Raw genomic sequence first — 14,924 nt, forward strand, 5'->3', positions numbered from 1 at the left:
TAAATTTACTGTAATAAAACAAAAAATGTGTTCTAGTGCATGTTTAGTAAGATTTATGGGCTCATGTTGCCATCTTGTGGTCTAATATGATGTTGCACATTTGATCCATTGCAGAAATAACAGCAAATCCTTTTGACATTTGAATTTTATGCTGCTGGACCGCATGTTGGTGCAAATACATTAAAATGAGAATGGCATGTTAGCATCAGGTGTAAAGATTTGTATGATTTGAAAATAGAATCTATAGGCAGTTTTTTAAAAAAAAGGCCATTTTGTGAGAATAAACCATAAATCCTAGGAATAGTTCACAAAAATGTGTTTTTTCCATATTATGCAAATTATCATACATCTGAATGGGTGGGGCTAAAGGATTTAAAAGTGATATTATTATGGCCTGAGTCATGGCATAGCATCAGCTGTTAGTGCCCTCTATGGGTGACCATGCCACAATCTTTCCAGTCATCCACAAAACAACGCTGATCATCAGTCCTGAGCTGCAGCTGTTTGAGTAAATCAAGCTCCACCCTGCTAGGATTGATCGGCATGTAGCAGACATATTCTTTAAAAAATATCAAAACACTTTGGATAATTATTGAGCTTTAAACATTCTAGGACTCCTTTGCAAAACAAGAAATTTTGCATATTATACAAAATAACATAAATTGGAATGGACGGGGCAAAACTGTCCAGAATAAATTTTTATGGTTTCACCAAAAGAATCAGGTGGAAAAAAAATCAAAATTTAAGTATAGATTTTATATTACAATATGCTTGTATTGTGTGTAAGAGTAAATTAATAAAAATGTGGCAGCCATGTTGTTTCTAATTTTTTATTTTTTATTTTTATTTTTTTTGCAATTACTGAGGTTCATACTCAGCTGAGTAGTTCGACACCAATTTTTGCAAAGATCCTAGGACTACATCACAAAGTTATTATGCAAATTAGCTCAAATCTAAGTGTGCTGAGCTAAAGGGTTCTTGAAGCTTTTTTGTTCAGGAGAACCCGAGCAATCATGGGAAAAATGAACATGTCTGTAAAAGAATTACCTTCAGTGCTTGGACACCTACTAAGTATTATGTTCACTTTTTATGTGTTTAGCTGAGGACAGCAAGGTGTGGTGGAAATGCCTGAGGGATGCATTTGTCAAAAAAAAAAAAAAAAAAAATCTACCAAGTGGGTCAGGAGCAGAGCCAACAAGAGAGAAAATATACTTAGTTATTCTTTCCCATCTCCAGCCAAAAAAGCTGACTTTACAAGCTGCACAGTTTAAATAATTAATTGCATGTCTTACTGAGTAAAGTACTAACGCATTTTCAATAAAATCTAATCATATATTGTTAAATATAACAACTTCTTTTTTTTTTTGGTCAATCAAGCTCCAAAAGCAGACTGAGGTCAAGCCAGCTTGTAGAGGACTCTAACGACCCCATCAGCCTAAGCTGTGGTAAAGGAGAGTGTGTTCCAAACAATATCAGGTCCCTTACACATCAATCCCACAGCAAGAGTCCAGATCAAGGACACCTGTATGGAGACTCAGACTGCGATGCCTAGAGGACCCACTCCACCATGTAAAGAAGGGCCACACACTGCCATGGATACAGGAGAAGCTCTCCAATGTTTGTGGAGGCGGAGTTTTTAAACCAGAAGGATTACATCATTTGCCATCAGTTTGGTGCCATTCTGAATAGGCTGGAATTTTTTTCATTCTGCATTTATCTCTCATTTTTTCATTTAGCCAGACAGATGCAAAAATCCGAATACTACTGATGCTTAATGAGATTGAGCAACAGCTTCTTCAAAGAATGGAATGGGTGCAGCAACCTTCTCACATCAGCTTCAAGCCCATTCTATACAGTTACTTACATCCAACACCATCTCGTTTTTCTGCTCCGAAACATTCTGGAATAGTTTTTAATCTTTTTTGTGTGCTTTTTGAGCTGTAGTTGGAGGGGAGTTTTACAGAAACCTGGCAACCCTACCCTTGCACTTCCACAAGCAAAGAACTTTAAGCCAAGGGACAATCTGCGATAAGATATGATGAGATACCTCTTGTGAAGCTTTTTGGCATACTTTCATTAAAAAATTAATACTTTGCCTACTATGTAGTTTAGTATGTGGACACCTGACTAACCACACCTATATGTGCTTGTTGATCATTCCATTCCAGATTTAGTCCTCTCATTGCTATTATAACCATCCACTATTCTGGGAAGCATTTCTACTAGATTTCAGAAAAGTGATTAATGGATTCATTAATGGGCTTCAACTTCGTTTGAATTTATAAACCTTTGGTTGTACACAGGGGTTTGGGCTATGTCCCTTAGTTCCAGTGAAGGGAAATCTTAATCTTAATCTTAATCTACAGCATACAAAGACATTCTAGACAATTCTGTGCTTCCACCTTTGTTACACATGATTATAAAGTTCAGGTGTCCACATCCTTCTGGCCATATAGTGTAGATAGACAGATAGTATGGTATCTTATTTTTTATTTTACTATTAAGTTAACTATATCTGTTTAAGTTTATATCATTAGATTTGTACTTGTGTGTGTGTGTGTGTGTGTGTGTGTGTGTGTGTACATGAAGTGGCTGTCGGCAGCCTCCTGATGAGATTCAGTACCGGATATCTGTTTGGAAAACAACATATTATGGGATGTTGATAAAGACTGTGGTGATGAAAAGTAATTTATGTAAGTAGAAAATAAGACCATATATGGAAATAGGAACATCGCCCTGTCCTTTCGTAGCACTGTGGTAAGCTCTGGTAAGGTAAGAGTGGCTACCCGGGCTCGTGATTAAGTACTTTTTGATTAATCATTTGAATCAAGCCAGTAGAGTAAGGGTAAGGCAATAGATATAAAATAAGAAACCAAATAAAGAATTATTCAAGTACAAAAACGTATTTAAGTGTCAGTAGAAATAATGTGGAAATACACTGAAGTGAAAATAATGAATTAACAGAGTAATTTCTGTAAGGAGTACAAAAATGCATGTGCAGAAGAGGGCTGTAGCAGTATTCCCGGTAGGTTGTGGAGAAATATCAAATAAATAAATAATTATAACACAGGTGTAAATGTAAATGTAGTATACAGTATTGCACAATGTAAGTGTTATATAGAGTATTGCACTTAGAAAGGTTGAATTGTTACACGCACTGTTATGCAGTATGTGATTATGGACTCACTCGTGCACCAGTCGAAGTTCAGAAGGGGTAGCTGTGCTTTCCTTAGCTTTCTTAGGAAATTAAAATAAAATCATCATTAAATGAGGATTTTTTTATTAGATAGATAGATAGATAGATAGATAGATAGAACAGTAACACTTTATAAAAGCTTTATTGAGAAAGCTTGCAAACAAATCCAATACGTAAGGCAAAATCAAGAACAGGAAACAGGTAATGGTCAGGTGATAGGCAAAAAACAAAAACCAGAAAAAAAAGAAATAGGATCAAAACCAGAGTGCTAGAATCACAAATACAAAGGCTTGGTATCAACTGGTAACAAAGACACAGAGCATATACTTCACAGTGAGTGTGTGAATTGGGAGTCTTTATATACTGTGGCTGTGATTGTGTAAAGGTGTGTCAGTATGTGAACATGACTGTGAACATGACAGAGTCTGTGTGTGCTGGGAATTGTAGTCTGTGGCGTCCACGTTTGTAGGCTTTGTGGTCTGGCAGTTGCAGCTTGATGCCGATTCCGGCATGGCTGTGACACACTTCACCTTAAGGTTCATTAATAAATTATTTAGAAGCAAGTAATACATTAATTTCCTAATCATTAAGAATGAATTATTATTTAATATTCTATTAATTAAATGAATTAATTCAGGTATGTTTTGAGCAGGATCCAGATCTGAAACTCAATTCTTCCCAACGGCGTTCAGTATGGCTGAAGTCAGGGCTCTGTGCAGGCAACTTGAGTTATTCCACACCAAATTCATAGATGTTTTTGGACCACAAGCATGTATGATATCCGGTTGGATTCACTTTGATGAGTCAAGAAAATGTTTCTGTCTGGTATTTAAAGCTTTGCCATAGGCTGATGATCAGTCAGTAACCCAAGCATCCTTAGCACGAACTGAAACCACAGATAACAGCCTGAAAAATTTTATTTGCAAGTGAAATAATATTTGTCACACTTTGGGACCACAGAGTGGGTAGTGATTTTGATTAGTGGTCTGTTTCAGAACTTCCTTTTCTTCCAGTTAACCACAGGACATAGCACCATAACGTCTGCTAGGAGGGTGAACGTGTCTCAGGTGGCCTGCTCCTTGGTGGGTGCACATACAAGCCAGTTGTTTAGATATGACAATAACTTTATGCCTCTTGCCAGGCTACCTGCCTGAATCTTGTGAACATCCTTGCAGCTAGAGAGAGCCTGATGGGTAGAACATTGAACTTGAATGCATGTCCTTGGAAGGTAAACTTTAAAAAAGCATCTGTGTTCCAAATATGCATCCTGTAGGTCCACTGTCATAACCAGCCCAGTGGCTTCATGGCAAAGACAACGTCTGACAATTTCACCGTTCAACAGGGGGTCTTGTGTTTACATTGCAAATCAGAACCCTGGGGTCAGTAGGTCAGGACACAAAAACTCACCATGTAAAATATGAGCCTCCTCCATTTGATAAACTGGTGCTTGGATGTAAGTAGCAACCTCAAAGATGTACAAGCAGTCCTAAAAAGGTTCAGGGGTATAATTAAGATGGCAAAAATGGGACACGAGAGAAAAGATCTTAGGAAGAGACCATCTGGTCTCAAGATCTTCCTCTAGATGCAATTCCATCTGCATTCTCTGCTGATGACATGGGTCCATTCATCGTATTGACTGTAAGTTTCCACATTTTACCCTTATGTCATTATATTTATACTGTATTCTTCTGTTTCTTCTATACTTCTATAACTTCTATACTTGTATTATTCTTAAAATAACCAGCAGTCATTCTTGAAAAAAATATAACGCGTATAAATACTAGTTTAAATAATTAAAGTCATGTACTGTTAGACGGTCTAATTTTAAATATAACCTCTGACAAGTACATAAAAATGGCCTTTGCTTGCAAGTCAATCAAATCTCTGAACTAGAAGAACATTAGCTAGTGAATAGCTTGTCACTATTTTGAATGAAGGAAAATTTATCTAAAAGTTCTCATTATGAGATTATTATATAACAAATATAAGACTGGTAAAACTGTTTCTATACATACTTACAGATTTCAAGCTTAAATTTGTCTTATTCTAATGGCAGATCATTTTGATTCTTTCTAGAAATTAATTTTTCTAGAAATGCTTCTAGAAATTATTTTTTTTTTAGAAATGATTGAATAAAAAAAAATCTGCCAATAGAAATTTCAAGTTTAAAATGAGCAAATGCTAGAAATATATAGAACTAGAACTATATCTTACCAATCTAATATTTGTTTAAAAACATTCTAATAACAACAAAATATTAGTTATAGATTGCGGCAGCGGTGGGTAGTTGAACGTCAGCTGTGGATGGAGAGGAAGCAGGTAACGCGTGATGATTCTCACCTGTGTCTGATTACCGGCAGTCTACTTATTTGTGTCCGTTTGTGCTTTCAGTGACTCCCATAACCCATAAGCAAACAAGAGACAGAGTGCACGACCGCTTGGCAAGAGCTTGTGAGAAACACACACATGCAAACCCACGTACACACGCCAAGAAGCGTGAACTTGAACCTGACAGAGCAAGAGCTGGGAGTGTTTTCTGTTGAGTTTCGAAAGTGCGCATGACATCCGTCTCTTCTTTGATGGCTCTGTCTCGGCCACAACTGTCTGCTGGACAATACGGGCCATCGCCACTCTGAGGTTGGATATTCCGCCCCGTTTAGAGCCAGTTTCCTAAGTCTGTGAGCTGGAAGAGGCTAAATTGGATTTGCTCCTGGATGTTGCTGGAGACGCAGGTGATAACTCTGAGTCGGCCAACATTTCGCTGATAGACTCAAAGACCTCCCAGATGCAGTCACAGGATGATATGTCATCCTCATCCTCTTCCAATGAGGAACAGGAGTAGAAATTGGCTGTGGCTATCGGATTGTTTCTAACTCCAAACTGGGGTCTAGATATGCTAAGATAGCACACCACACGGGCATCGGCATCACTGCACATTCTGAGATTACCATCCTAAAGCACAAATACAGAACTCACTTGACAATTCAGTGCTAAAGAATTATAACCCCCAATTTACAGTGAACAGTGGAGTTGACAATTCTGCAACTTACCACTATGAGTGCTACTCCAAGTTTGACCTTGGGAATTTGCCACTGAAGAGTGCTATTCTGTAGTCAACCCACGTGGCTGTTTCAAAATCAACAGAAAAATGGTTTACTGACCACAAAATCAAGTTCCTGCCATGACCATCCCAGCCCCTGACTTGAACCCCATAGAAAACCTGTGAAGAGGAGAGTCCACCAGTGTGGACCTCGAAATTTGAAGGATCTGGAGAGAATCTGTATGGAGGAAGGTCTCAGATCCCCTGCCATGTGTTCTCCAACCTCATCAGGTATTATAGGAGAAGACTCAGAGCTGTTATCTTGGTAAAGGTAGGACAAAGTAGTAGCACAAAGTATAGACTAAAAGGGTGCCAATAATTATGCCACACATATATTTAACAAAGTTTTTTTTTTTTGATAAACCTGTGTTGTGTTTGCGATTGTTTGATATCCATGAGAGCAGAGTATTTTTGTGATTTTTTTTAACAAAAGATCAAAAGGTTAAACAATAAAGACAATTTTTCACAGCCTTCTTCGCTCATATTTACCAAGGGTGCCAATATTAGTGGAGGGCACTGTATAACTATGTCTGGAGATTCTCTCCTCTCTCTGTGCATCTACCAACCTTCAGACAATTTGTGGAGAACACTGGATCCGCTGTACGCAAATGTCAAAGATGCCTAGAGCTCCAAAGCACTCCCACCACTAGGGAGGTCAGATCATATCCTGGTTCATTGACAAACAGGACACTGAGGAAGTGGTCTCCTGAGGCCATTGAATCACTGAAGGGATGCTTTGAGGTTACAGATTGGGATGTGCTCTGTGCTCCACATGGTGAAGATATAGACACAATGACAACTTGCATAATGGAATATATTAACTTTTGTGTAGACACTGTCATATCATCCAAAACTATAGTAGTGAGCTGAAAACTCTCCTACACCAAAAGAAGAGAGCCTTCAGAGCAGAGGACAGGGAGGAACTGAAGAGGGTCCAGAGAGGGCTTAAAGTGAGGATTAAAGAGGCCAAGGAGGAGTATAAGACCAAACTGGAGAACAAATTGGAGCAGAAACTTGATGTTTGGAGAGGCCTGAAGAACATCACTAGCTTCAACCAGCATGGCTTCAAATCAACTGAAGGCAGCTGTGAATAGGCGAATGAGCTCAATTAAGTCTTTACACTCACACCCTCTCCTATTCAAGGTTGCTGCTTATATCTACAATGTTTACACCCCATTTTACTACTACATCACTCTCTAAGACTGACATCAGCAACTCATTCAATCAGCAGTTCCCCTCTCCCCAACTTCTACAACTCACACCTCCATTCAGCAACTACCAAGCAAGCTGTGTGCTAAGCAACTGAGTGGAATTCTACAGCACATCTTCAATCTGAGCTGCATTCTGGAAAGGGTTCCTGTCAAATGGAAAAATTCAAGTGTAGTCCCAGTGCCCAAGAAAGGGTAACCAAATGTCCTAAATGACTTTTGGCCTTAACATTTCACATAATGAAGACCCTGGAAAGACTGATATTAACTCACCTTCAACTACTGGTCATAGCTGCACAAGAAACACTGCAGTTTGCCTACTAGGATGGCATTGGTGTGGATGATGTGGCTATCTGCTGAACAGGGCATATTCCTACCTGGACACATCAGGCAGCACTGTGAGGATTATGTTCTTCAATTTCTCCAGTGCTTTCAACACCATACAGCCTGAACTGTTAGGGGAGAAACTCCGGTTGATGCAGGTGGATGAATCCATCATCTCATGGATAATGGACTACCTAACTGGCAGACCACAGTTTGTATGACTCCATGGCTATGTGTCAGATTTGGCCATGTGCAGCACTGGGGGCCCTCAAGGGACTGTACTGGCTCCCTTCCTGTTCAGTCTATACACCTCAGATTTTAAGTACAACACAGAGTCATGTCATGTGCAGAAGTTTGATGATGACAAGGCCATAGTGGGGTGGATCAGAGGTAGGCAGGAGGATGAGTACAGGGCCTTGGTGTAGCTTTGGAGAACTTTGCTGAGTGGTACAATCTTAACCAACTGCAGGTGAACATCAGCAAGAAAAAAAGATGGTAGTGGACTTCAGGAGGTCCAGGCTCCACCTATCACCTGTCACCATTGATAGAAAGGATGTGGAGGAAGTGATGTGGGCATGTATTTGGATGACAGACTGGACTGGAATATGAAGTTGTGTATTGGACAGACACTGTACACAAGAAGGGCCAAAGTCACCTCTACTTTCTGAGGAAGTTAAAGTCCTTTGCTGTATGCTCATCACCCCTGTGGTTGTTCTACTAGTCAGTTCTAGCCAGTGCACTTTTGTACACTGTTGTGTACTCTGGAAATGGTACCAGTACAAAAGCTGCAAAGAAACTCAACAAGCTGATTAGGAAGGAATCCAGCTGGATTCACTGGAGGCAGTTGTGAAGAAAGGACACTCGTCAAACTGCTAGCCATTATGGACAACACACATCCCCTACATCACACACTGGATAAACAGAGAAGCACCTTTAGTACTTTCCCAACAGTACTGACCTCTCATGGTCAAGACAGAACCAGAATATTATTATTATTATTATTATTATTATTATTATTATTATTATTATTATTATTGTTGTTGTTGTTGTTATTTGTAATGTTAGCAATAATGGTAGCAGCAGCAGCAGTAGTAGTAGTAGAACTACCTCATGGAACATTTTAACTGGCATCTCCCCACTTTCTTGCACAATATCTAAGTGCCTTGTTTACAAGTTTTCAGTCTTCAAACGATGACTAAAGACTGACCTCTTCATGAAGTGCTTGAATTAACACTTTATTTATTTATTTATTTTTTTTTTATCTTGTGTTGTCTGTGGGCTTTCTTTTTCTATATTACCTCCCCAACAGAGGTTTTATTTAGACTGATGGTACTCTTAGACTGTGACCTACTGAACCAGTATCAGGATGTATTTATTGATAGAGACTTCAAAGCACTTCTGTAAGTCACTCTGGATAAGAGCATCTGCCAAATGCCATAAATGTAAATGTACATTTGTTTACACTTATTAAGTAGCAACTTTTTTATTTTAACTTGAGTATATTTTTTGGCCGGATACTTCCACTTTTATACTTTCATGAATTTTCTCTATTTTTATAGATATGTCATACTAAATGATTTCAAATCCTCATACGAAATATAAGACAAGGAGAACATGAGGAAACACAAAACACTGTTTTTAAATGATCATTTCATTTATTGCAGAAAAAGGTTATGCAAGACCCATGCAATACTTTTAACATAATAACTGATTGTGCCACCTTTAGCTGTAATAACTGCAGACAAACACTTCAGATTACTGGAGATCAGTCTTTCACATCAATGTGGTGGAATTTTCCCTTCTTTCCAGAATTGCTTCAATTCAGCCACACTGGCTGGCTTTCAAGCATGAACTGCCTCAGCATCCCAATGGGGCTAATCTATAATGTGGGTCAGAACTTTGACTAGGCCACCACAGCACTTTAATTTTGTTTCTTTTGAGCCATTCAGAGGTGGACTTGTTCTTGTGCTTCGGATTGTTGTCTTGCTGCATAACCCAATTACGCTTGAGTTTCAGCTCACAGACTGATGACCAGAAATACTCCTTCAGGATTTTCTGGTAGAGAGTGAAATTTGTGGTTCTGTCAGTTATGGCATATCACCCAGGCCCTGAAGCAGAAAAGAATGCTCACAATATCACATTACCACCACCATGTTTGACTGTTGGTGTTATGTTCTAATTGTGGAATGCTGTATTAACTTTACTTCAGATGCAACGGGACCCATGTCTTCCAAAATATTCTATTCTACTGGCCAATCTGTGACAGCTGACACCTTGCTTTGGTCCATGGTGACCCGTCAGGGCTTATGATGCATCCTAGGAAGGAGATTTTGTACACATGAAATACACATTCTTGGCCTTGTGAGGGATTCAGGCAAGAACTTGACTTGACATGGACAACATGGGATTCTTTGGAAGGTAAATAGGTCAGGATGTTATCAGTGTAAGCAATGGCAATTTTCCTGGCATGTCCTGTAGCACAGCATTGATCAGGCACTAGAAGAGGGCAGTACTCGAAGTGGCAGGTGATGGTGCTAAAGGCTGTGTAGGTGATATGTTAGTCGATATGTTGGTGAATTTACCATTTCCTATGGGATGTTGGAGTGGTTAACTGGGGAGATTAAGCTCCTCAATGTGGGCTTGACCAATGAAATTCCCCACTGCTCCAGAGTCGATCAGCACTGAAAACATAGAAACACCTCCTGAGTGCTTTATTACGACATTTAGAGTGACTGGCTGATAAGACAACAATTTAGAGGGACTCGCCATTTAGGAGTGAGCCTGGGTGGTGGCTCATTCAACTCGTGGGCGTGGTTCGGCGGAGGCTGACTGGAAGAGACACTGTGCTACATGGCGATTCAGGTTGCACAGTAATAACACAGTCTCTCCTTTCTACAGCATTCACATTCCTGATCACTCAGCCTGGCTTGGTCCACTTGCATGGGTTCAGGGCTGTGAGTCTCGGACTGGGATATTATCATCCTTTTCTGCAGGGCTTAGACCACAACTGGAAAACACAACTGGCCATTGGCAAGCAGGGTGTTCCTGATTTAAAACTGCACCAACTTAGGCCAGCATCAACATGTAAAATGAAGGGCTTTTCAGGGTCTGCAAAAGCCAATGCAGAAGCCTGAATGAGGCACTGCTTTATCTGTTCAAAAGCTATCTATCTATCTATCTATCCCCACATGTCACTGACTCTTTGAAATATCTGTTGCTACCTTTTTTACTTTGCTTTTTATCATCTTTTGCAGGACCATAGCCCCTAGTAGTTCAGTCATAGATGTGATGGTGGAGGAGCAATTGCAGATGAGCTGTCAGTAATATCGGAACCCAGATGAGATTTTTAGGTCAATGCGATTTTTAGGTCCAGTTTTTCACAGCCTCCACTTTCAAGGGAGTTGTATCGTCTGCTGACACAATACACCAAACAGAGTTAACTCTGGGCTGGCAGAACTGTATTTGTCCAGCAATAGCTTATGTCCAGCTTCTTCCAGCTTAACCAGCACTTTGAGGAGCCTCTCCTCTACTGGAATTTGAAAATAGTTACTCCTCAGGTCAAGCTCTGTAAACCACTGGCTGTCTGTCAGACAACCCACACCACCATCCACTCACAGTGTAGTGTACTGATCTAGTACAGTTCTGGATACTTTATGCCATAATCTATGCATATGTGAACATTCTCATTATTTTTCCTCACAAGAAAAATTGTTAATGCAAATGGGCTTCTGGACTCCTCTGTGATGGCGGCTTAAAGGAGGTCCTGAATGTGCTGTTGTACATCTTCAATGTTGGCTGGAGACAATCACTGTGAGCGTTCCCAGAATGGTTGTGCATCTTTTAGTCAGACATGATGTTGTACCCCTTGTGCCAAACCATCATCCCACTTATGAAGGGAAAACATGTATGTCCTGAAGGCCCTGAGGGAGTGACAGAGAGTAAGGAGTTTCTACCATTAGGATACCTTTAGAAAAGGGATGGAAAGAGTCCTTGGGCCAATCCCAATAGCTGATTTATTAGCAGGGTTATAGCATGATGGAGGAAGCATCATGGTTGGGGCTGCTTTGCTGCATCAGAGCTTGGGCAGCTTGCTATAACTGAGGGATCGATGAACTCAAAAATGTATCAACAATGTTTACAGGAGAATGTTATTGTCATTACTGTCATTACTGAAGCTTACTTAAAGTTTGATGCAACCCAATAAAAACCCAATATACCCAAGTAAATCTACAACATAATCTACAACATCTACTGTAGTTTAAAAAGAGGAAAATATATAATGACCAAGTCAGAGATTGATTTGCTGTGGCACGACCTAAAAAGAGTTGCTCATGCAAGAAATCACTGAAATATAATATACAATTGACCTGAACAGAAATAGAGATGGTCTAAAGTTCCTCCTCACTGTCGCTCAAGTCTTATAGTCTTCAGCTACTAGAGACATTTGGTGGAGGTTATTGCTGCTAAAGGAGGTTCTATCAGTTATTAAATAAAAAGTCTCACATACTTTTTTTCAGACAGGACTATGAATGCTTGATCAGTATGTTCATTCATTCATGTTAAGAATGGTACCATATAGAAACCATAAAGATGGCTGTGTGTGGTCTTTGTTTGGCTAGCCTTAGGACTGCAATTGCTAAGAACAGTTTGCACTCAAGTCTCCATCACTGAAGAGTTAATAACTTCAGTTTGATACAACAGCCTTTAAGTTATGCATTCAGAAATGATTGCTTTTGATATACCGTTTGATATATCTTTCTTATAGACTTCACGAACTCAAACCTTAAAGCTTGGAAGGTGCTGATGCCACCACCGCACGTCAGATTGGGATTTATGAAACAATTTGTCACAGTACTAGATAAGGAGCCGGCACCCTTCAAGCACCTCCAAGACTTCTTTCCTAAGCTGTCTGAGCCGATGTCTTTGTTGGACCTCAGATAAAGAAAATCATGGCACGCAAGGAATTCCCCAAGAAGCTCACTAGGAAGGAGAAAATGGTCGCAGTGGTCTGGGGCTTCCTGTGCAATCACAAAACCAAAAACTATGTGGAGCTCATTGAGATTCTGGTGAAGAACTACGGCACAATGGGCAGCAGGATGTCTCTCAAAGTCCTTCTCCTTGATGATCATCTTGATAAATTCAAGGAGAACATGGAAGCTTACTGAGAGGAGCACAGGAATTGCTTCCACCAGGATATATTGGACTTTGAATGCTGCTACCAAGGACAATATAATGAGAACATGATGGGAGAATATATTTAATTTACAATATAATCGTAAATCTTGAAAAACTACTCACTTAAATTTTTTTTTCTGGTTATTTACTTTATGTAAATTCATGTTAATTTTGATTCATATGTTGTTTTTTTCTGACTTTATGAATGAAAAGATGCAAATTCACCCGTTTTCTCAATGAAAATAGGTACATTTCAAAATACCAATGTCCTGGTCACAAGAGCAAAGTTTGAGAAAAATTAGAAATAGAATAGAAAATTAAAAATAGAATTTTGTTAAAATGAATAAAACAAAAGATGAGGTCGTGACTTTCTCCTATGACCCTGGCCCAGTAAAAGAAAAAAAGAAAAAGAAAAAAAAACACAAGCTAAAAGAAAAGTGGCAGTACATGCAAAAAGTAATTTTAGTGTATAAAATAATTTCCTGTTCAGCTTACATATAATATTATTTCTCATATAATTCTGGTACAAATGCATAAACTAAACATCATTTTTTCCTCATATCAAGATGACACCTGAAGACACAGCAATGTAAGTAAAACAACAGTAATGGAACCATTTGTTTGGCTGTTTTTAAAGTAACGCCGCATGTATTTTACAGCGTCATGATGTTTAAAAGAAGAAAGAATGTGACACTATGGTTAAAACTAAGGGGTGGTTTATGTGATTTATTTAAGTGTATGCTTATGCGGAAATTGAGCAATAGCAATATAACAGGTAAGTGCACAACAGTGTATTAACACTTTCCCCAAAGACTGTAGAAGGAATATATGTACCTCAATGGACTTTACAGATTTTAAATCAAAGGGTCAGTGTAAATTCTAAGCAAACCTCACCACCACCATGAGAGCATTGGTATAGTGTGTATTCCCTCGTTCAGCAGCTCAGACCTTAGTGGTTTACTAGAGTTGTTACAGCAGCAGGATTAGTAAAAAAAAAATCTCCACCATGTCTCTTACCAGATTGGAGTTGGTGGCATTGGAGTCATCCTCAGGGAAGGGAATGTAGACAGCTAAGGCAACACAGTTAGCAAAAATAGTCATTAAAATGATGATTTCAAAGGGTCTGGAGAGTGTAGAGTTAAGGGCTGAAACAAGTACAGAATTTCAAGTTTAAGTAAACACACTGTGGACAACAGCTAACAGATTCGTACTAAAAGTTTATTTTATGTGCTAGCAGATGGCATTAAATGCTAAAGACACATACATGCTAGTTAGGTCACATCTATTCTTATCCTCAGATGCTTCACTTGAATATTTTACATACAGTACTGTGCAGAAGTCCTAGGCTCCTTATTTTTAGTACAATTTTTGTTATATATGAAGGCTGCTGGGTTTTGCTGAAAAAAAAAGAAGCAAGTGTGACAGTCAAAGTCTCCTTAAGAACTGTGGCAGATTGCCCAAGATGCTCAGAAAACATACAGGTCATTTCCTTATAAAACTGCACACACTGTACCTGAGACTACCACCAGTCACACCAAATACTGACTCTGTTCAGTTTATTACTGTTTACTGCTCTTTATAGTATTTTATGTAGAAACATTCAATTTAATTATTTTTAAAGGCATTTTGCCTTCCAGCATTTCTTGGCCTGTGCCACAGTCCTGTATATTGTACTCTTAGTTAGTGCAGGTACAGGTATCCTCAAGCTAAAATGAACACTTCCTTGTGTGTCACTGTGAATGTAATTTAAGAGCAAATGTGATCTGGTGACATATAAACTCTTCTTAAAATAGGGACATGCCGCACAAAATACAAAAATATTAGCATCAGGGTTGATTGGTCATAAATGACAGGCTGTAGTGGCACGGTGATATCGCATGTACGGTGTATCCCCGCCTCACACACAGTGCTCCCAGGATAG

General features: G+C 39.1%; 1 protein-coding gene across 11 annotated transcripts in view; it reads right to left on the minus strand.

The window, feature by feature from the left end:
- cacna1c (calcium channel, voltage-dependent, L type, alpha 1C subunit) overlaps positions 1-14,924 on the minus strand; it is a 279,528-nt gene that overhangs the window by 173,374 nt on the left and 91,230 nt on the right. For all 11 annotated transcript variants that reach the window (XM_053241769.1, XM_053241767.1, XM_034313006.2 and 8 more), the window contains one exon: positions 14,021-14,126. In XM_053241769.1, the coding sequence (XP_053097744.1) occupies positions 14,021-14,126 (106 nt within the window). The remainder of the gene's footprint in view (positions 1-14,020; positions 14,127-14,924) is intronic.

Source organism: Pangasianodon hypophthalmus, chromosome 18, assembly GCF_027358585.1.
Source record: "Pangasianodon hypophthalmus isolate fPanHyp1 chromosome 18, fPanHyp1.pri, whole genome shotgun sequence".
In the NCBI taxonomy this organism is placed as follows: domain Eukaryota; kingdom Metazoa; phylum Chordata; class Actinopteri; order Siluriformes; family Pangasiidae; genus Pangasianodon; species Pangasianodon hypophthalmus.